This window comes from Balaenoptera musculus, chromosome 3 (genome assembly GCF_009873245.2).
Source record: "Balaenoptera musculus isolate JJ_BM4_2016_0621 chromosome 3, mBalMus1.pri.v3, whole genome shotgun sequence".
NCBI lineage: Eukaryota > Metazoa > Chordata > Mammalia > Artiodactyla > Balaenopteridae > Balaenoptera > Balaenoptera musculus.
Genome location: NC_045787.1, coordinates 28,537,297 through 28,560,836, shown reverse-complemented (window position 1 = coordinate 28,560,836; position 23,540 = coordinate 28,537,297). Strand labels below are relative to the sequence as shown.

At 45.3% G+C, this 23,540-nt stretch overlaps 2 protein-coding genes across 6 annotated transcripts in view; one reads left to right on the top strand and one right to left on the bottom strand.

Annotated features, from left to right (window-relative positions):
* The window catches only part of SKP2 (S-phase kinase associated protein 2), a 60,276-nt gene extending 38,502 nt beyond the window's left edge, over positions 1–21,774 (bottom strand). The window contains exons 1-7 of one of the 2 annotated variants that reach the window (XM_036846846.1): positions 21,484–21,774; positions 20,704–20,975; positions 9,885–9,996; positions 7,310–7,453; positions 5,862–5,996; positions 4,301–4,399; positions 2,960–3,090 (exon numbers count right to left, since the gene is read on the bottom strand). In XM_036846846.1, the coding sequence (XP_036702741.1) occupies positions 2,960–3,090; positions 4,301–4,399; positions 5,862–5,996; positions 7,310–7,453; positions 9,885–9,996; positions 20,704–20,975; positions 21,484–21,527 (937 nt within the window). In that variant the 5' untranslated portion in view covers positions 21,528–21,774. The remainder of the gene's footprint in view (positions 1–2,959; positions 3,091–4,300; positions 4,400–5,861; positions 5,997–7,309; positions 7,454–9,884; positions 9,997–20,703; positions 20,976–21,483) is intronic. The other variant, XM_036846848.1, reaches the window with a different exon arrangement.
* Positions 21,775–21,830: 56 nt separating this feature from the next.
* Positions 21,831–23,540, top strand: part of LMBRD2 (LMBR1 domain containing 2) — a 45,563-nt gene continuing 43,853 nt past the window's right edge. For 3 of the 4 annotated variants that reach the window (XM_036847575.1, XM_036847576.1, XM_036847573.1), the window contains exons 1-2: positions 21,846–22,043; positions 22,353–22,544. The gene's annotated coding sequence lies outside the window, so the exon portion shown is untranslated. Of the gene's footprint in view, positions 22,044–22,352; positions 22,545–23,540 lie in introns of all 4 variants that reach the window. The other variant, XM_036847574.1, reaches the window with a different exon arrangement.

Below are 23,540 nucleotides of genomic sequence, written 5' to 3'. Positions count from 1 at the left end.
AAGACCAAAAGCTAGGTCCTCCAAACCTCATTTGGTGCTCATCTGGGTAGAGAATGAAAACATCAACAGCCAACCATTACTGATCTCTCATTATGTGCCAAGAACAATTCAGCATCCTGTACACCTATTAACCCATTTATTCCTTACTCTAAGAGGTGGGTTCTGTTATCTCCAATTTATTGATGAAGAAATGGAGGAACAGAAAGGTTAAGAGACTTGCTCAAGGCTCCCCAGTAAATGGCAGAGTGGGTACTTGAACCCAGGAGGTCTGGCACCAGTCTTGGAGCTAAAATACAAAATCTGTATTACCATCTAAACAGTGAAATAGTGTGTGCCACTGCTGAAGACATCCATTTAAAAATCTTTGACTCCCATTGTATAATTAAGGAAACTAACACCTCAACTTCTACCCCGCGTCTTTGTCCTTGCCCTGAATGTGTCTAGCAAGCAGGATTTTACTACTTATTACTCCTGCCAAAACTCAGTAAAAAGGCGATTTGTTCTTTTTCGGAGGAACAAAGAGAAGGGTTTTAAGCCAAACTTGGACACAATTTACAGCAGTCTGCCTACAGCAGAGCTTCTCGACCTTGCACCCAGAACCTTGGTTCATTACAGAAAAACTCTCAACAAAGAAGTGGGAAATTGAGATATGGGCAGAAATGTACATAGGGCACTGTCTTGTCCTGGGGATGAAGAGGGAAGAACCAGGGGTGGGATTCAACGTGAAGAGCATGCTCACTGGTGGGAGTTTAAAATCCTTGGAAGGCAACTCGGCAAGAACTATCCAAAACCTGAGAACGGAACCTAATCCCCGAGCTGGCAATTCCACTTAGAAATGCACTCAAAGGTTCACTTCTGTCCCTACCAAAGCTGTTTATAAAAGGGAAAAACTGCAAAGATTCTAAACATTCATTACAACGAGAGCAACTGAATAAGTTATGAATGAATCAACACAAATATATTTGATGGAATATCACACAGCCACTGAAAATGACATTTGTGTAGCTACTAAAATGGGGTTACCTGAAATAAAAAGGTGTTACAAAGAATTCCATACACCATGTCCCATTAAAAAAAACACTTTTTAACAGGAAAAAGGACTGGCAAAATGTTAGCGGGACTATTGATTTGTTTTTGTGTTTTTACATGTTTTGGGTATATTTGAGAATGACTAGATAATACTATAACCAGATTTAAAATTGTGTTTAAAGGGAAAAAATGTAGAACAGAACATTTTTCGGTTAAACACATTCTGCAAATGTTTGGTTCAAATCTTTTTAAGTATATTAAAAACTATAATAAATAAAAACGCTTATACTCAGATGAGCTGACACCACCAAGACACGAGGGTAGGGCTGAGGTGTGTGGCTGGCTTAACTAGGCTTTGTGCAGCCCACAGCCTGAGATCACGAAGGGAAGCTGTTAAAATGCTAAGTGAAATAAGTCAGACAGAGAAAGATAACTACTGTATGCTATCACCTATATGAGGAAATCTAAAAAATACAACAAACTAGTGAATATAACAAAAAAGAGGCAGACTCACAGATATAGAGAACAAACTAGTGGTTACCAGGGGGGAGAAGGAGGGGCGAGGGGCAATACAGGGGTAGGGGATGAAGAGGTACAAACTGTTAGGTATAAAATAAGCTACAAGGATATATTGTACAACATGGGGAATATAGCCAATATTTTATAATAACTATAAAAGTAGTATAACCTTTAAAAATTGTGAATCACTCTATTGTACACCTGTAACTTATATAATATATATCAATTACACTTTAATTAAAAAAACCTTGCCATTCGCAAAAACTTATCTTTGCAAATTAAGATTCTGTCAGTATTAGACAAATAAGACAAAGCATAACTGAACGTTGAGGCTTATAAGGACTTTAACTGTCACCCATTACCCCTGATTTCAAATGCCTGTGTTCGTCTAAAAAACCTCATTGTCGGGGCTTCCCTGGTGGCGCAGTGGTTGAGAGTCTGCCTGCTAATGCAGGGGACACGGGTTCGAGCCCTGGTCTGGGAAGATCCCACATGCCACGGAGCAACTAAGCCCGTGCGCCACAACTACTGAGCCTGCGCATCTGGAGCCTGTGCTCCGCAACGAGAGGCCACGATAGTGAGAGGCCCGCACACCGCGATGAAGAGTGGCCCCCGCTTGCCACAACTAGAGAAAGCCCTCGCACAGAAATGAAGACCCAACACAGCCAAAAATAAATAAATAAATAAATAAATAAATTTAAAAAAAAAAAAAAGAAAGAGGCCATTGGATTTGGCATTTGGGAGTTAATTAGAGAGTTCTGAGATGATTTTAAAAAAAAAAACAAAAAAACCTCATTTTCCTCTTAGACTGAATTGAGAGGAGTTAGTTATAAATATGAAAGAGGGTTTATAAACAGGGTTTTTCAACCTTGGCGCTTCTGACATTTAGGACCAGATTCTTTTTGGTGTGTTATTCTGCTGTTCTGTGCGTTGTTCACCAGCATTCCCGGCTTCTACCCACTAGATGCCAGTAACACCCCTGCAGCCGTGAGAATCAAAAATGTCTCCAGACTTCGCCAAATGTCCCCTTGCAGGCAAAATTGTCCCCAGTTGAGAACCACAGCTTAATACTGATCAAATGCTGCACCGATCGATTTTTATGTTGGGGTTTTACCTAACAATTTAGTTAATGAAGAGAACTTCTTCTGCTTAAACATAAATTGCTTTAAAGGATAAAGGTTTCCACTTTCAGATTCTGGATTCCAACCCTGCTACCCACTAGCTGTTGGCATTTACATGACCCTTCTGATCAGCCAGCTGCTACCTCATCTGAAAAATAGGAATAGGAACACGTGCGCTGGATTAAATGAGACAACTTATGGAGGACCACGCCTAGGAGATGCTCGAGAAATCAAACCTGCTGTTATTGTCATGGCTGCTGTGGTTAAGGGGCCGGCAGCCCAGGTCTTACCCGATCTCTGCAGATTCTTTCGGTACCCGCTGAGATTCAGCTGGGTGACAGTCTCTGATACGTGTGCGACAGCCACCTGCACATGCTTTTCAGTGAATTCATAGCACCAGGAGAGGTTCAGTTCATCCAATCTGCACACAAGAGGGGTGATAAAGGAAAGCATGAAATCGTCACCCAGAATGAGTTCTCGACGTAGCACCGCCTAAAGCTGCAAACCAAGAACATACAAAGCTGTCGATTCCTTACCATTTTCTGCACAGAACCTCTGCTCCTCTAAGCAGCTACATTCGCTCACCTGAAACTGCTTTCTCCCATCTTGTTCCAGTGTGTTCCAGAAACTTGCCAGGGGATATGAGCCAAGGGCTTAGTGAATGCTGCCCCCTTCTGGAAGAGGAGGGAAGCGCTCTCCTCTCCTGCTCAAACCTCATTGCAGGACTAGATGGAAAAATTCTAGTCTCTATGCTTTCTTTCTCAATCAACCGGGTTGTTAGCAAACAACTACACAGTATGAGCAAGCGCCGGAGATGCTTTAAAAAACTGTTGGATTGTACCGGGGATTCCTAATAAAGAGATGCCGACATTACAAAAACCCACTTTACCTTATTGGGCCTCTGCTAACTGAGCAAATGAGGGCTTCAGAGAAAGAGTCCAACCATTAAACTATACATCCCATTCCTGGCACTGCTGAGAAAATGTAGGGCTACCATTTTACCTCATTGATAACATTCTTATCCAAAGGCAATCTACTTTCAACAGATCATTAAGTAGAAATAAGTACAATGCTATTAGCACAGAGACCAAGGGATATTAAAAAGGACACAGACACAGACACACACACAGTACTGGGTATTCTGTGAACCATGTCCCTCCCTCACTTCTATAACTCTGTAACCTTATTTATATACTGACATTACCACATAATATAAAAGATGTTTTTAATGGAATCACCCAAATTCATGGTGTATTTTGCAATAACAAATTTAATCCAAACTGTTAAGTTAGGTCTACAGATATTATAGGGAAAAACACCTGACCGTACAGTCAGGTATAAACAGATACTGTTTGTACATATTGTTGATAAACACACTACTACTTTTTCCGTATTTTAATAGTCACAGAAAAAAAAAGAGATCACTACACAAGTATCCTTTGGAAACTTAATCAATTTGACTTCTGAGTTTGGATGGAAAGTTTGGAGGGCAAAAGGCATTGCATTATCCAAATCCAGAGCTTGGAGAGTTAGGAATAGCTTAAAAATTTTCCCCGATTCTATTCTGATGTGAAAGATAACTGTATATTTGAAACAACAGTTCTATAATCAAAATCTCAAATCTCTCCTACCTGCAACAGCTGCTCAGCAAAGTCTTCAGGGCAGATTCAGAGAATCCAGAACACCCAGAAAGGTTTAATCGCACTAAATTTGTGTTCTGAGCAAGATTACTGGAGAAAGAAGACAAAGTCATAAGAACACCAACAAGACACTCTTACTCAATCAACAAGCATGAGGCTAAGTGAGACAGTTAAAAGCACACAGGCCTCTGAGTCAGAAGTGAGTTTAAATTCACATCTTACTATCTCCATGACACCAAGTAGGACGTTTTGCCTTAGTTTATCATCTGTGAAATGGCAAGATCAGTACCTTTTTGGTAGGGTTGTTAAAATTAAATGATATAATGTAATAAAGGCCTTAACAGTGCCTGGCACAGAGAGTAAGTCCACAACAGACATGGCTCAATGTACTTTAAAAAAAAAAAACAACCCAGCAATGAAATAAACATTTTTCCATTTCACCCACAATTGGTAAACTTCTACTTATAAAGTCACTAGGTTCTTTCAATTTTGCCCTCTCCTCTACATTCCCAAATGCCTCATGTTAGTGAAATAGTGATTAACAGTGAGAGTTCTGGAATCATACTATATTGCCAGGTTCAAATCTTGGTTCTGCCACCTATTAACTGTGTGACCTTGGACAAGTTATTCAGCCTCTCTGTTCCTCAGTTTCCACATCTGTAAAAAGGGAACAATAAGAACATATTTCATGGGGTTGCTGTGAGGATTAAATCAGAATACCTCTAAAGAATCTAGTATCTGGCACATGGTACGTGCTCAATAAATGTTAGCTGCTATTATTATCATTATTCTATTTTTTCCCATCAGGTGTCATCATTTCTTACCTGAATGAATACAATAGTATCTTAACTAATCTAGTTTCTTTTATGTCTGACTGACCCTCTGAGATGCCCAGTGAGTTAATTTTCTAAAATTCAACTCTGACATGTTCCTTCCATCCTCAGAACCACTCTCCTCTCTTCACCACGCTTCCCTCTTTACAGCGCACAACAGAATCCAGACTTCTTCCAGCGTGGCAGGGGCCCACTCCACTATGATCTGGTCCCTGACCACCCTCACCTGTCACCTCCCTCACTGGGCCCCACGCTCCAGCAATTCCCGACCACTTCAGAGTTTAGACCCAACCAGACTGCTTCCTTCCCCATATCATGGGGAGAACTCCTACCTACATATTTGCAATACTCAGCTTAAGAGTCACTTCCTCCGAGAAGGCTGCCTCGAAATTTAATGAGGTCTCTGTGTGTTGCCACATATTCGCCAACGCACCTAACAAACACACAGCACTGTAATTACTTGTTTCTCCCACGAATGAGGGAGGGACCATGCCTTGATTCATCCCTGTATGTCTAGAACCTAGCACGAGCCCCGGCAATATAGTTAGCATGCAAACTTTGGTTGCCTAGGTGAGTCCTGGAAAGTTTTGCGGAAGCTGGAACACTGCACTGGATATTTTCTGAGTCCATCTGGATATGGACAGGACACCCCAGGTACGCTCAGGAAACAAAATTAACAAAACAACTGACTTTGTGACACGCTCCTGGCTGCCACTCACTTGACAATGGGATCCGAAAGCCGCAGGCCTTCTAGGCTGAGATTCTGCAACTTGGAGCAATGAGACAGAAGGCCGTGGAGGGTAGACACATCGATCACCGAGTTCGACAGGTCCATGTGCTGTACACGAAAAGGGCTGAACACAGAAGGAACAAAAAGAGGTTCCACAAGGTGGCTCACACCAGCACATCCAGCTCACAACCGACCCTTTTCTCCTCCCCACCTGGGCAGTCCATCACAGACAAGACCCTAAATACGCATTTCAAATATTAGCTATAGTTTTGGTCATAAAATAAATTGCTACTAGCTAATTCCCACCCTCGTTTGTCTTAAAATTCGAGAGCATTTTTGCCAAGTCCAGATGTTGTGCCAGTATAGTCCCAGGTAGAAAATTAACTAATGGGCATCGTGAGAATGAGCTGGATGTGGATGACAAAAAGGTTACGCCTATGATGACTCCCAGCAAGGGTGAGTGGGTAGAGTGCCAAAACAGGGAAGACTGTGGACGGTAAGTTGTAAAGGGAGGCTAATATCGTGGTTCTTGGTATGGCTATGCTAATATTAAGGTACTTGGAGGAAATCCAGGTGTGGAGGTTTTTAGGTAATTAGAAATAAGAGTTTGTTTGAAAGAGAGGGCGGGGCTAGAGATGAGACTGTGAGAGTCTTGGCATAAACATGGGTGTACAGGACACAGCTTGTCCGAAGACAGTGTGTGGATCAGGAAGAGAAGGCAGCCAGGCACAGACCCTAGAGGCACAAAGCCAAGCACGCACGTGAAGGAGACCAAGAAGGAAGAGCCGCAGGAGAAGGATAAACACCCGTGGGAGAGGAGTGTCGCCATACGACCTCGGCGAGAAGGCAAAAAGGCCTCGAGTCGGGATGCGTGTTTCATCCTCAGCTCTGCTTATTTTTCTGTTCAGTACCTAGTTATTCCACTCAAGTGTGAGACGGCACTGAACCACATTGCAAAACTATCAGTAATACTTTTTCAGAACAGTCTACAAAACACACCAAGAGAGGGCCTTTTTTTTCAGGATGCAAATTTGTCCACGATAGGATCAGAAACTCAAGAGTGACAAAACCTGAAAGGATGCCTCACATTTTTTCTTGATCAGAAATGGGCAGTGGGGAAATAGCTAGGCTGCCTTGCATCTGTTGGTGAGGGCTCTGCTTGGCTCCTGCCTCATGGGACTCTGGACGCCCATCTACTGAGGACCCCAAGTGCATCTAAGACCCTGGGAAGAGCCCAAGAGCAGCCCTGAGTTAAAATGGGAATGATGTCACTGAAACCTGTGCCATGTTTCAACACAAAGGCCACACAGCAAAATATGCAACTAACTCTCCATTATGCACAGATGACCTGTCATAGGGCATACAGCTGAATATAGGAAAAAAGACATTTTGATCTGTTTTCCATCCCAAGATTTTCCAGGGATTTTCCTTTCTTACCTGAAACGTTCAACAAACGGTTGGTCCATAAACGATCGTGGGCAGCGGAAGGCAACCACCCCTCGAGACAGCAGCCGACCAACCACATCTGGGTGGAGGTTTCTGCCCGTGAGGTCTAAGGTCTGCCAGAGAGACTCGTCAAACCTGGAAAAGAGGAGGTGCTGTGTTTGGCAAGCCAGGGCACTGGTTACTGGAGGCTCTCGCCACCGTTACTAACGTGAGGACACGGCCACTAAATCGCCTTGAAGCAAATTCCGAAGGCATCTTTGTTTTTGACTATACAATTACCTATGATTTTTGTTTTAATTAATCAATTTATTTATTATTTATTTATTTTTGGCTGTGTTGGGTCTTCGTTTCTGTGCTAGGGCTTTCTCCAGTCGCGGCCTCTCCCGTTGTGGAGCACAGGCTCCATACGCGCAGGCTCAGTAGTTGTGGCTCACGGGCCTAGTTGCTCCGCGGCATGCGGGATCCTCCCAGGCCAGGGCTCGAACCCGTCTCCCCTGCATTGGCAGGCAGATTCTTAACCACTGCGCCACCAGGGAAGCCCTACCTATGATATTTTTAAGGCATTATTGAATATCTCCTGGTCCTATCACGGATAAGCTTTTATTTCCCTCTTTATATGGATTTCCAATTTAGCTGGTTCAATGCTATCAGGAGCAATGCAATGATCTAGAACCAGAGAATACAATTGCAGGTTTCAAATCAATTTGATAACTTTAAAAATGATTGTTCATATCACTCAACTGATTATCGAACGAGTAGATAGGTTCAAAATGGCTCAAACGATCCCATTTGCCATTTTTGTGAAGCATGAACAGGCTACCTCTATTACCCTAACGAACGTGTAAATGTACCTAAAAGAAGGAAAGTTTTTACGACTTTATTATGAGACATAGTTATCAGATATCTATTAGGAAAAAGTCATAGTTCAGCTCTGTTTTACAATACCTTAAAAGCTTGAAAAATATATATACGCACAAAAATATAGGTATATACATATGAACTAATGGGAAGGAAAAAGGTAAAAATATTATTTAGATTTTAGATAGTGTTTCTGAAGCAAAAAGGAGGTGCCAAAATGTACGAAACAACACGATAAAGGAGCTTTAATACCCAGAGACTAATTCAATTTAACAAAAAAGAAAACATGAGATCAAGCCCATGAGGGAACATTTTAAATATCTACAAGAATTTTACTTTTTAATACTGCTTGCAGACCACTGGCTAGAGCTTCAAAATAATTCTACACAAACAGATTGTCAACATGTTATTCAACCTCTATTATTAAGAAGGCAGGACTGCAGTGCCTGGCATATAATAAGTGCTTAATAAATGTCAGTTATAACTTTTATGACAGTTGAAATGAAGATTAATAGACTCTGCATGGAGAGGACAGCTGGTGGAAAAAGAAAATCAAGATGGGGTCACTTGGGCGGGGATAAGTGAAAGTCAACCGCCATTTACCTGCTCCAGTATTCCAGGTGTGCAGACCTCTCTGTGGCTCTTCTAAGCAGATACAGTCGGCCCTCCCTATCCACGGGTTCCGCATTCGCGGATTCAAGCAACCACACATCCCCGGATACAGAAACAGACTGTCCTACGCCATTTTATATAAGGGACTTGAGCATCCGTGGATTTTGGTATCCACAGGAGGTCCTGGAACCGATACCCAGCGGATACCAAGGGACGACTGTAGCCCTGTAAATACCTAGAGTGTCTTATTTCCAGCACACCCGTGAATGGAAGGGTAGGGGCTCCTGCGGTCTCACAACGAGAGTCCTAGATGTGTGGAGGGGGGAGAGAGACAGATGGCCTTTAAGCACAAAGCAAAGCATGGCCAGAGGTTAACGGGTAGGAGAAAAGGTGAAGATGGAAAGGCAGTCATTTCCCCCCCCGCTTCTGGCCCGTTACTGCCGTCCCAGCTCACCAAGACTCCCCCCGTGCAGCTCACCATCCACACTTGAAAAGTGCTGCCCCCAAACCAACAAAAACCCCAGCAACTGTCGGCTGACATGCCCTGAACGTTTCTACGAGCTGAGCACTGCCCTGGCATCTTTATACCGCATCCTCACAGCGGCGCTGTCCTGAAGGTACCGTCACCCCCCATTTTATATATGGGGGGGACTGAAGCTCAGAAGTGTCAAGAACCTCGCTCAGGTCCCCCAAAGCCTAAGCGGCAGAGGCTGGCTTCCCACTCAGGTCTAATGCCAGAGCCGCGAGTTCTCTCTCCCACTGCACTCACTGCCCAGCCCAGCCGGCGTGTGAGCAGCAGCTATGCCTTCACGCACACCCATCACTCCCCTCACTCTCGGTACGTTGCCCAGTAAACACGGGCTACACCGAATACAGGGAAAGGAGGTTTTCAGAAATGGGGTAAGTCACTTCCGGTAGCTCCCTCCCTTCACTCTGAAATAAGACACTGATTATTAATAAAAGGGAGAAGATACCTAGTTTGCTTTGTGCTGCCTTATTTTTCTTGGTTTTCAGTTTCACCAGACCCAAATGAATAAATAAATAACCCTTCTTTTCTCCTCCTCCACATATACCAGAAGGGGTGAAAAATACTTACGCTAGATGATACCATCTCTTACAAACACTGGAGACTTTCAGAAGTTCAGGGAGGCACAGACAGGAGAAGATTCCTAAGAGCAGCTCGTCTGGAAGGGAGTCCCATGAAACACCTTTGAGGGGAAAAAAGAAAAAAAAAAAAAAAGTGTCTTCCCATCACCATTCTTTTGCCCTATCAAGTCTACTGAGCCTTTTCATGCACTTAAAGCATATACAACACGTAGCTTAAACAGGGGAATTTAATGCTAAATGAATTCCTCATCCTCACAAATGTTTTTCTGTTCACCCACTGTCTATGTACCCTGAAGTGGGTACCATACTTTCTCAGCAAAGGAGAAAAGAGAATATCAAGAATACTTTTCATAACATTCTTCTCTTCAGTGCCCACCAGCCAGTCTTGGGCAAGAACTATACTAACAGTGGTTCACAGCAAGTCCCACGCTGCTCAGATCTCAGACAGCAATGTCTAAGACATCACGATGCTTTTGGTTGCTAAGGAACGCCTCACTTCTCTCTGAAGTGGATTCAGTGGTGCATTTATCAAGTAGTGACCTTATTTAAAAGGCAAACGAACCTTCCTCTCTCTTCTTTCAGGTTTACAGAAAGCACTCAGAAGTCAATTTACCTAAAAGTGCAATATCAAAAGGGTGTTCTCATCTATTAATTCAACAAATATGTACTGAGCACTTAACTCTGACGCCAGGGATCGTTTCAGGTGTTGGGGAGAAAGCAGAAAACAAGACAGACAGAATACTTTTTCATGGAACTTACATTCCGGCAGGAGGAAACGATCACATGATATTAGATGATACGCTAAAAATTGTTCAATATGTTAAAAAGTACATGATATGTTAAAATTGATTAGTGCTATGCAGAAAACTTACGCGGGGTAAAGGACAGGACGCGGAGTACGGGGGCCAGTGTTCAAAGTCTGAGCACAGCGGCCAGGGAAGACCTTACCGAGCCGGTGATCACTGAAGAAAGGCTGAACAGAGAGGGGGCCAGCCTTGTGAGTCTCTGGGGTGTGTTCGAGGTGCAGGAACAGCATGTCTGTTTTAAGGAACAGCAAGGAGGCCAGTGTAGAACAGAGTGAGCAAGTTGTGGGAATGATGGAAGAGGTCAGCGGGGTGAGAGGGGGCCGGGTCAGGCAGGGCTAGAGAAGCCTCAGCTTTGACTCTGAAGGTGCTGAGGAGACACCAGGGGGTTCTGAGCACAGGAATGACAGCATCTCACGGAGGCTTTAAAAGGATCACTCTGGCTGCTGTGTGCAGAATAAACTGGAGGGAGAAAAAGGTGCATGCAGGAAAACCAGTTTTCTTAGTCTTATAAAAGCAAACTCTAAACAGCTATTCAACAAGTATTAAACTCTTACCTATGAATGTACAGAATAACCCACAAGATCGGGTTAACATGACAATGGCCTAGAAGGAAATAAGTATGCACCAAAGAAATACTGAGTGATTTAGATTAGATTTAGAGTGGTTAGATGAGTTCAATAACTTGCCTTCTCAGTCTCTCTCTACCTCCAATCCATCTGCTACACCAATTCTAGCGCTATCCTCTCCTCTCTGTGATGGTTAATTTTAGTATCAACTTGACTGGGTCAGGGGGTGCCCAGATATTTTGGTTAAACACTATTCTGGGTGTGTCTGTGAGGGTGTTTCAGGATGAGATTAACATTTGATCAATGGACTGAGAAAAGCAGACTGCCCTCCCCAGTTGTGGGCGTGCCTCATCCAATCCAAGGCCAGGTTAGACCAAAAGGCTGATGAACGGAGAACTGTCTCTCTCTCCTGTCTTTGAGCTGGGACCTGGGTCTCCTCCTGCCTTCAGACCTGGATTGAAACTTGTACCATCTGCTCTGCGGGGTCTCAGGTCTTTGGGACTGAAGATCTTGGGACTTTTCAGGTTCCAGGACTGCGCAAGCCAATCCCTTATTAATAAATCTCCCTATATCTCCTATTTGTTCAGTGTCACTGGAGAACCCTAACACTCCCACCTCCCCATGTAAAAGGTGTTAACAGACATTACACCAGGCTCTGTGGAGAACATGATGGAGAGCTGGAGAGAGCATGGAGGAGAGTGATAAACATGGCAGTCCGACTCTTTTCTCCTATTCCTGGGCAATCTTTTGAAAACGTCTATGCCCGTCCCTCAATGAGACCCTTCAGTGGTGTCCCTTGAATAGTCACTCTAAAGTCTATACTGCTTAGCATGAAATTCAAAGCTTTCTGGCAGTGCCCCACTTATTTTTCTAGGTTCATTATCTAGAAATATGTTCCAGCCATTTGGAGCTACTTGGAATTCTCAGAATGAGTCATTCTTCGTCACATCTCAATGCCTCTGTACATGCTGTGCCTGCCCCCGACTGCTATTAATTTAACATCAAGTGGCCATTAATGCCCCAACTCCTATGGACGGCCTCCCGTGACATCACCAAGAACAGGTCGCTTTTTTAACCACGATTTCATTATTTGCTTAGTCACCTGTGTAGGCCCCCACGAGGCCATGAGTTCCTGAGAATGAGAACCCGATTTTTTTCTTTTTTTAAATAGTCTTTGTATTCTAAGGACACAATGTCTGATACATTCATCCATTCATATATTTACTGAACATGTACTACATGCTGGGATCTGTTCTACAGACAAAGATGAGCAAGGCATGGCCTGCTCAGACTTTCAGAGACACAGATAAATAAACAGGAAATTCCAAGCAAGTATCACCATGGGCTGCAGTAGGGTTCAGGGTGCTGTGCTGTGCTGCGCAGGGTGTGGGGGTGGAGCAGTGGTCAGGGAAGTAGCCTCTACGGAAAAATGAGGAGGAAAGATGCAGCTGCTCAATGAACCCCTGCCCCCCCCTCTCTAGAGAATAAAATAAAGGACTGACTGAGGCTCTGAAACCTAGGGGCAGAGGAAAGAAGGCAGATAGATCATCCACGCTGCGCCTGGACCATGTTCTGGGGAGGCAGCTCCAACAAACCTCCATCACTGCCACAAAGCTCCTGGTCCAAGGTCAGTGTGGACAGAGCTTCTCCAACAGGGCTCCTGTCCTGCTCCCCAGATTGGAGAAAAGTTTTTCTTCCATTAATTCTTCTTAACTCCCTGACCTCTGCTGCTTCTCACGTATACAGATCAGATGCTGGCATTTCATTCGGCAAAAAAATCATATACTTAGTCACTTCCAACCTAACGTGTTGAGATTTTTACTATGATCTGCACAGACCATCCTGACACCACGTACTTGGCCCCCGCCACAAGTGTGAGGATTACTGGATTGAGGAAGGAGCACAGCTTCGACTGGTATTCGACTACATTGCCTCCAAGACTACCAACCTTAGGCAAGTTACTCAATCCCTCTGGGGCTCGGTTTCTTCATCTGTAGGAATGGGAATCAAAAGGTTTATCTTGCAAAGTTGTTCACTATGAAGACTAAATAACTTATGACAAGAGGTTAAGCAGCAGAGAGTCAAACTTTCTCTTCTTGCCTCTGTTCCTCTCCTTTCTCCATAAAATCTGTACATTTTCCTCTTGTAACCTTTTCTTTTCAATGCTGCTTGGGATTTTCACCTACGTGAAAACACCCACGGTGGGAGTAGGGTTTGGACAAGGGCTGCCTGGTATGATTTACTGAGACCCCCCAAACTGTCCTCTACCCAAGTTTGGGATCCCCAGAAGCAGATCCTGAGGACATGAACTAAAGTAGTTTATTTGGGAAGGGATCTCAGAAGTACTGGAAAGAGCGAAGCGAGACATGGAAGGGCAGGAAGCCAATTTGGGTATGTGAATAAGCAGATTACCGCTATGGGCAACTGTGCTTCAAATCTGCAGGGCACTCCAGGGAAGCATATGGCACCTGCCCCAGAGTGGCCCCAGCCAAGGGCACAGGTGTTGGGGCATTAATCCACCAACTGCTGTCAGTCATTGGTTGGCAGCTTCTGGGAGAGGGCAGGAATGTTGACTGCCTAGCACCTCTGCCCAGAGAAAGTCCTCAAACACAGAGTGTCATCTACATGGAGGAGAAAGCCTTCGGCATAAAAGGGAATGGTGAGCTTCAAGGAGCTATGGATGGGGCACCGAAGTGTCTACCAAAGATGGTGAGGAAAGGAAATAGGGAAGCTTGTTGTCAAGTGTAGGGCAGGAGAAATAAATAAATTAATGAACTTGGTGCTTCCCATTTTATTAGAAAGACATAAGAAATCAAGAACAATTAGAATACGAGATCAGTAATTCAAATGCTGGAAGGAAAATGTGGCAAGCGATGAATGCAGATGTTTGCCGAGGACAGCAAAGCCAGGCAATGAAGCCACACAAGTAAGCTAAGTCTAGAATTAGGAGGGCTTTGCACTGCAACGTCCATCTTCACCTGCCCAACTCCTAGTCATCCTTCAGACCTCAGCTTAAGTGTCACTCTCTCAGAGGAGCATTCCCAGGTCACCACCACAGCCCCCATACCCAGATTTGCACATCTAGCACCCAGCACAATACCTGACACATAACAGGCATTCACTAAATCATTGCTCAATGCATTATACCTTTTACTCCCCCTTCACGCAAACTGTGAATGTGCTAATTCTGTATCTGTGTGACTGGTTAACCTTCCTTAACCTATTAACTGCTACACCTGGTGCCTAGGACGAACCTGGCGATGAACATTAGAAAGTACTCAACTGATATTACACAAAGGAATGACTGACACCCAAGAGAAGAATGCTGGCTTTATTTTATAGACAGGCAAGACTGTCGGCCTCTTAGGACCAGTTTCCTCACTTGTAAAATGACAAGGCTGGCCTAAGGCTCCACTTCAATATACATTCCTGGGTGCCTAACTAATGCACGAGTGTGTAAGCACGGTCCCTGCCTGGCGGCCTCAGTGGGAGACAAACTAATAAACAAAAACATAACCTGACATTTAAAACTGCCATTTACTGAGAGCCCTAAAAAGTCTCAGACATTTATTAATGCACACTGATTCTAATGTGTCCGTGTCCTAAGTCGTAGTATCCCGTTTTATAGATGAGGCAGCTTGTCTTAGTGGGGTTATTAATTAACCTCACCGAGGTGCTATCAACGATTAGGTGGCAGAGCCAAGAGGCCAACGTGGGTCTCTTCTGTCTGTTTCCAAACCCCACATCCTGAGGTGAAGGCACAGAGCCACACAGGAGGATGCCTGAAGGCTGGCCAGGTGGCACGGGCCACAGCACCTGCAAAGGAATGGCACGGCCCTGTAGGTGTTTGGGGGGATGAGGCTAAAGATAGAAACCCGGGGACAAAGGTGGTGTCCTCTGTCAGCACACAAGCAGTCTTGGAGGTGGGGGGAGGGGCTTCACGAGAAGATGTAACTGTGACTAAAGGGACAGGTCACACAACCAGCAAAGGGCCGAGTGGGAATCCAAACCCAGGTCCGACTCCGAATCCTGCCCTCTTGCTACCCTAGGATTCTCTCTCCTATTCTGAGTACTTAATTTTCTACAAGTTTTTTAAAAGGTGAGAATTAAATCTGACTTGCTACGGAAAAAGGAATCTATCAGGGCTTGGGAGGGAGGGGAGAGGGCAGAGGGAGTAAGACAGAGATGCGGAGAGCTCTCAGCGGGTCAGTGAGCAGATAGAAGGCGCAACGGCCGAGAAAATGCACAGCCTCCGCGAGCAGCCAAGTACCCAGGGCTCCATGGAGCCGATCGCAGGACCACACTGACACTGATTCTAGGGCCCCTGGTAGGGGTGAAGGCCAGGGGGCGTTTCACAGCCTGAAACTGGGTACTGTTCCAGCAGAAGAGGCAGAGTCTGTCTTCATGTAGCTGCCCCAGGGGCTGGTATCCAGGCTTGGGATATGCTTAATCTAATTTTACTTGCCATATTTAATTCTCAAAACATCGACCATCTGTTTCCTGGATTCCTGACTACACTGCTGCCTGGTCTGTCTGCCCAGAGAGGATGAGAAAGTCCAGAGCAAGTCTTTCTTCCACTCACCTCTTCTAAACCCTCCAAGGCTGCACACCAGACCTGCACAGTAAGGAAAAGAATTAACCCCACGGACTCTAGTCTTCAACGACACAGAAGCAGTTAAACATACTTCGGAGCCACGAAAGGTGAAAACTGGTCAGATTCACAAACCTGCTAGTCACCACCCTCAGCCACCAGTATCACCACTTATTCCTCTGGTGTAAAGCCAGCTGTCCACTTCTGTACCCTCATCACCTCCCATGCCTCTTAAAGTCCTCTGGAAACAGTGCTTGTTGAAGAGTTTTCGATGCTTTAGGACTTTGCAGTATAGGTAACATCTTATTTGACATGTTTATTTCTTGGAACATCACCTACACTCATGCAAATTCAAACTCCAAAGTCATCTCAGTCTTTGATCCTTAAAGTCACCCGTCTCTTTAAGCACAGATAAACAATTATATGTGAAGAATAAGCAGATACAGGTATTCACATCTACTGTTTTCTGGGGGGTTTTTTTGTTTGTTTTTTTTTTTAAGGGCGGAGGCTCACCTCATATTCATGCTTTTGCTAGCTTGTTTTAAGTATTAACAACCCATGCTTCCTTTCTGGGAAACTACAAACGGATTCTGCCATCCGGGATGAGGTTTCCTTCCTCTTCCTACAAATCATGAAGAGAAACACTAGACCACGCTAGCTCTTGGTATTTTGGGTTTTTTATTGTTATTTTTTGGCTGGCTAGACAAAACTGAAAAAAGCAAAACAGGAAAAAACTAAAACAGGGGTCCTTGATGACCCCTCTCAACCCCATATTTCTATGCTCAACCCTGGGATGTGGGAAGAGTAACTAAGAAACCATGGAAATTGGGATTTGGAGAATTAGGTACAGGGTACAAGCTCTAGGAGAGCAGGATCTTTGGTCCGTTATGTTCACTGCTGGATCCCCAATCTCTAGAATGACACTCCATCAACATTTGCTGAATGAATGAACGGAAGCTAGAGGGCAAAGAAAGGTGCCTGGGAGGGTCCTGTAAAGGCTCTTTCAGAGCTGAGTTTTGGGAGCTGAGGGCTGAGATTCATCGGTGAGTCATGAAATCAATTCATTTGACGAGCATTGTTTTGAAAGAATGGAACGGAAGAGAATAGGAAACATCTTAGTAAGGAGAAATCTAGATTTGTGAAATTGTGGTTCCAGGTACACACCCAGCATTGCAACGTAAAATATATTTCTTATTGGTTATTAAAAAACAAAAAAGAAAGAAAGAAAGAAAGGGAGAGAAAGGAGGAAAAACGTTTGCCTGGGGATATTGAAAAGCAGATTCCCAGGCTCAAGGCAGGACTTCTGGGATCAGAATCTCTGGAATTTTGCACTTTGAACATGTTCCCTTGGGGATACCAGCAGGCTCTAAACTTTGGAGTCTCCAGTCTGAAAACCACTGTGGGGCTTGGAATCTGAAGCAGTTTAACAGCCACGGGAGAGCTGATCAACAAATCAGTTCAAGAGCGTTTCCATGGCTGTGCCCTGTTTGGGAGGTCGGGGGTGGGGAGATGGGGGGTGCAGAAGACAGGGGACCAGGACAGGCATTTAACAACCGTGAATAAAATGCAGTTGTTCTCTTTCTGTCCATTACTGACCTCATCACTGGGCCGTTTCCTCCTCCCGATTCCTTCTACACACTCACCCCAAAGGTCAATCAGACCTGTCCTGGTATGGCTTGGCCACAACGTTTTCGTCTTCCAAAATAAACAGATGAAGAGGATTTAGTGACCAGATGTGAGCCTGGCTTGGGGCCGGCAGAAAAGAGAGACTGACGAGTGAAGAACCAAGAACAACTCACACAGCCCAAGGCCACTGTCATCAGATAGCGATGGAAAGCAGGTGTGGCCTGTTCCAGCCGAATCCTGCAGCGCTCTTAGCCACCTGTCCCGACAACTGCAGACAAAACTCGCTTGAATGACGATCCAGCACCACTGGAAGCCCAGTGGGCACCCTCTACACCAGCTGTCCCTCCCCCTGCACCCCTGGCTCTGCCCCTCCCCCCTCCACACCAATTAACCCATCTCTACTGTGCGTAATTCCACGCACAGACACAGCATAGAACTGGTGTCCCTCCCTGCCTCTCCCTTAGGTCACAACAAACATAAAACTCACGACTTTTTTCCTCTCACTTCAGATAAATACATAGTTTTGAAGTCAATTTTTACAGTCTAGACTCAGTGACTGGACCATTTCCAGATCCTTCTCTCTTTTCTCAGAGCCTCTGCTTTGCTGAGTAGAAGGAGGAAGCGTGTCTATGTCCAGTAGGGATCACCATGGAAGCTCTGGGTCATTCTGGCACAAGGGGCTCCCTCCCTCTGGCCTCCTAGAGCATCCGCTGCCTGAACCACTCAGCAGCTGCTACCGCATGAGCTGCCATCTTTTGCTGTGAGCTTCTCTTACTATGTATTCTCTTTTCTCCTCAACCTGACTTGCAATTTCCTAGAAGACGGCAGCCATCCCTTGATCTTCTGTCTTGTTTCCATAATGCCTTGCTTTAAAAATGTCATTTGTATGTCCACCTGTGTGTGTGAATGTGGAAGGACACACAGCAATCACTCCATGTCAGAAGCTATCAGCACTGGACAAAGTCATCAAAAGCTGCTCATCTTAGCAGGAAGTGTCTTTCACCACATTTGGTTAGTCAAGCACCAAATTGCTCGTGCTGCATTCCAGACACTAAAAATAGCAGTGACATTCAATTTTGAAGCAAAAAGATCTACGGGAACAGGGTCAGGCGAACAGGATTAAGGGCAAAAGACAAGTGAAGTAGCCTCTCAACTGGGTGTCACTTTGTCCACCAAATTAACTGGATTTACTTGTTGAGTGTTATGTGCAGGCAGCATGCTAAGGGCTTTATGTATACTCTTTCATTTAATCTTCACAGTAACCCATGAAGCGGGTATTACTATTCCATTTCACAAAGAAACTAAGGAACAGGTAGCTCAAACAACTTCCCAAGGTTGGTAAACAGCACAATTGGAATTCGAAGCCAGATGCGCCTGACTTCACCACAATCCTTCACTGCCTTTCTAATTAATCCAACACCAAATATAGATCCTCATAACTTGAAGGTTCTCTTTCCCTAAAGAAACGGTCAAAAGCCAAAAAAACAGATTTTTTTTTTAAAGCAAGCGAGCAACCAACCAACCCATCAACCTTCCTCAAAGAAAGCCAGATGGGGGAATTCAGGAATATACTTATTTACCTTGGCTCTGCAAGACTTCATCTTTATTTCTTGACTCTGTCTCTTCTTCTCCATCATGACCCACCCAATTTCAGTTTAGACTATGATCACCTCTTCTACAGACAATTTCAAAGTCTCCTAAGTCTGTCCACTCTAATGTCAGGATCTATCCAGAAGCTGACCGCTGCTTATACTACTCCCACACCTCTCGACAAGTCTCTAAGTTTTTATCCTCAACTCCCCAAAGTTTAGTCTCAACACACCAGTGTGTGCTTTTAAAAGGTCACATCACAACTCTGCTCAATGGCACCTCTAGCCCGTCTCCCACTACTCTCCCCTTTGCTCATCCACTCTGGGAATATGGCTTCCTTATTGTTCCTTGCACAAACATAACATTCCTCTGCCCCAGGGTCTTTGCACTAGCTGCTCCCTCTGCTTGGGGCTCTCTTCTCCAAGATATTTGCGTGGCACGTTCCTTCATCTCCTTTAAGCCTTTGTTTAAAGTTCACTGTCCGAGCGAGGCTTTCCCTTAATACCCTGCAAACCAGCTTCCCACCCCAGGACCATCAATCCCTCTTGGCTTGTTCTATTTTTTGTTTTTAGCCATAGCACTTATTCTCATATACTACACACCAGATTTATGTTTACTGCATCCTCCCTCTAGAACAGAAGCTCCATGAGGGTAGAAATGCTTTTGTTTTGCTCACTGCTGTATCCCCAGCACCTAGAACAATGCCTAGCACACGGAATGTGCTCAGCAAATATTTGCTGAATTAATGTTTTACATGGCTTGCCAGCAAGAAAAACTGATAACCCCGGGTCAATGCACTATGTTTACCCTATGGCTTTGAGTACTCCCGGGGCTCTGATCCACTCTGGGAGGCATTTATTCACCTGCTTGAGAAGCCTGGGAACTGGGAGCTATTAAGAGTGGAACGATGTGGTGAGTTCTACATTTCAATCACTTCACTCTAGCTCTGGGGGATGGATCTGGGGAGGATAAGGCTGGAATTATGAGTCCATTCCAGTAATCAGGCAAGAGATGATGACAGCTTGAGAAATATTTAGGAGACAAGAGGGAAAGATTCAATGATTGGTTGGATGTTGGGGGATGGTGGGAATCTGACTAACCTTCAGGTTTTGGGGTTGGGGAACTGAACAGATAACACGGTTAGTAATGAAGACAGAGCATCCAGAAGAATCCCACTTGGGAACGGACCTGGGAAGATAAGTCTCCTCCCCTTAGTTCAACATTCACTTTAGCAGCCCCTTGACAAATAACTAAAGTGATTACAGCAAAAAGCTCAACCGGGGCTACAGAGCAGCAGAATATAAACAAAAAGAATCCTAGAGGATCATCGCTTTGTTCCCAGTTGTCAATGGCAATGAGCTGGCCTTTGACCAGGCAGAGTCCCTCCTAAAGAAAAAGTATGGAGTGTCTTTTCATGGGTTAAAAGTCGGTCGTGCCCCTTAAGAGATACACATACCAACATTTCTGTAAACTTCAGAGACAATGAGTTGTCCCATTTCTTTGGAAAATAACTTCAGAATTCAGCAATTTTAAAAGGGCCCCATCCTAAAGGCCCCTGAACAAAGGTTTACTAACAAAACAGTTTAATCCACCACTTACTGGACTGATAGTTTTACCCTCATACCTTACCTGGAAAGTTCTCTCGATTTAGCTTAGGTCTGCGGACAATCACAAAGTCCTTGTCATTCCCTTTGCTCTTCAGCCGTTTTCGTGGGGGGCTCTGCGGGTGGCCCAGGTTTGAAAGCAGTTCCTGGGGGATGTTCTCACTGTCCACCTCCTCCTTCTCCAGGGCGGAGACCCCCATGCCTGAAAGCAGTTCAGAAGTCTTGCTAGAATCCCATCCCCACGTGAAGCTGGTGGTAACGTTGCTACTCTGGTCGGGAATCTCCTGGAGGTGTTTCCTGCAGAAACGCACAATAGCCCCACGTTCCTTTCAAAAACACACCCGTAAATAATTCCAAGGTAGGCCTAAAGGAAGCTGCAAGTTATGCATTGCAGAAAACTTTCACAGCAGCTAACTGAATTGCATTTCTACGCGCCGGCGGCGAGTTCCCAAGAATAAAAGAGAAAATAACCAAACAAATCGAACACATCGAAAAGTCTTTTCGATTTACGATCATGCAGAAGGCCTCAAGAATTTCTTAAAGTGGAAGGAACAGACAAGGAAAGAGGGAGGGCAATCATACAGTGATTGAAAACAGCAGCCGGAAAGCCCAATAAGGGAAGCCAAATAAAATCGCACGCTGATCACCGCGCTAAAGCATCCACCCATCCACGTTTTCCCAAAGAAGAGGCTAAGCAACCATTCACATTACAGCATTACTAACAATACTAGCAAGTAGCAAAATTCGGGGCCTTAAAGAATTAAGACGGTCCATTCATGTCTGCCCCTTTTTGCAATCGGTTTACCTGTGCATGGCGTCCGCAGGTTCGGGAGTTTTAAATGCGTGCATTAATTGCAGAGGTGCCCGCCTCCCGGATTCCCGCTTTGGCGCGCGGCGGCGCACTGCGTGCGGCTCCTGCCCCCAGCAGCTAGACCCGCGAACTCTATCAACGTTCCATTCCCGCCGCGCGCGCAGAATTCTTCTGCCCGCTCTCCTCCGCGGCCGCCGTCTGCGGCTCCGCTGCCTGCTGGGAATTGTAGTTTCGGCCCTGCCTGGTAGTCCGGCTGCCTCGCCACTACTTCGTTTCCTTGCAGCTTTGCCCGCCTTCAGGATACCCACAACCCCCTGCGGCTGCGGGACCGGACGGCCCACAGGGTAGGCGGGGAAGCGGAAGCGGGCGGTATTCTGGCTGACTGGGAAATGTCAGCTGCTTGATTGGGGTCAGGTTTTCCTTTCCCCGGTCCCCGCAGGCCTTCAGGTGACCGCCACCGCCGTCGCCAGGGAGCGTGGGTCCCAGACCCTGGACGGCTGTGGCGGACGCGGGGTTTCCCGGTCCTTCTGGACGCTGTCCGGCGTGATCGGACGGTGAGCCTGAGGGGGAGAGCGTGAGGCACTTTTGGGTCTGGGGCGGTGCGCGGGCGGAGAGAGGGGGACCCCGGAGACCCAGAGAGGCCGCCGCCGCGGGGCCCACGTCCCCGGCAGCGGAGCGGAGGCGGTGACCCGCTCCGCCGGCCAGGTGAGAGGTTGCGGCCGCGGGCGTCACACCTGTTCGCCCCGCTGCCCGGAGCTGCGTTCTCCACCGGGGAGAGGACGGCCCTTAGGACTAGGTCTGTGGACAGGATCCTTTCTTCATCTGTAAAATAGGCACTGTGGCAAGCGACGCTCATTTCACAGGCTTGGAGTCGGGGTCAAATCGGATAACGCGTGTGAAAGCGCTTTGTAGACGAAAACGCGGTTCAGACGAGAGGCGGCGGTTTAATTTTAGGGCAGCAGGAGATCACGGTGGTTCCTGTGTGCAGTGGCAACGCTGAGCATCCCCTTGCAGCCTCGAGAAGGCTCATACATGCTAACATGAGAACAAATAAGGTGAGTAATTGTTTGCAAAGGGCTTTCAGTGCAACGCTAGGCGCCGCCAGCAAAGCCATTCGGTTGCTCACTCTCAACCGGCTTCTTTCTGTTTGCCTCGCCTCCTGAAAGCACGCTGCTTTTAGCCTCTGTCCGCGGAGAAGAGTTTGGAGCTGGTTGGAGTAGAGCGAGTGCCGTACTCCGGGTAGGATGACCGTGCGAAATGCATTAGGCAAACTGTACTGTAACCGTGACCCTGGGAAAACAGTGGAAGAGAGATAGGGGAATAGCTTCCAGCCCTAATAAAAATGGAGAGGATGTATAAGGTTCAGAAGTAAGCAACCCAGCGTCATAAATATATTAGAATATTACTTAAGTATGCTGTGCACACATGCCTTTTTATTTCTTTAAAAAAAAAAAAAGCTTCGATTTACACTGGAATTAAACCTCCCTTGCTTGGGTACGTGCTTGTTTCAGGCTTGATGCTTAGCTTGAAAAATAACCACCTTTTGACAGAGGAAAACATTCATGAACCTTTAGTTTGTTCCTGAAACTAGGTGAAATTGGTGTAAAGAAGGGATCTGTTCACAGATTGAGTCTGATTGAAACCAGGTGAAGAATACGAGGCTGAATGTTCACAATTCATCAAACTAATGTTACCTGGAAAATATTTTTAAATGCAGTGTTCTGATTTTTTACATCAAGTGACCTTTAAGCAGTTACCTTCGCTTGAAATCTACATCCTTTTCCCTTAAAATTGCAACTTAGAGGAAATATCTTTAACATAAAAAAGTTATAGTCTCCTTCAGGAAAGTGAACAAGACAGAGGCCGCTTATAAGCTAATGGAGGAGAAAAAATAAACAAGAAAAAAACATTTAAAATACCATGATGAGAATAAACAAAGTTTTGAGGTATAAAGTAATTGGGAGAGGCCACTTTAGATAGAGATCTTATAGATAGGAAGTTCTAACAGATGGGATGATTCTAAATTTAAACATGAGAAATATCCTCATACT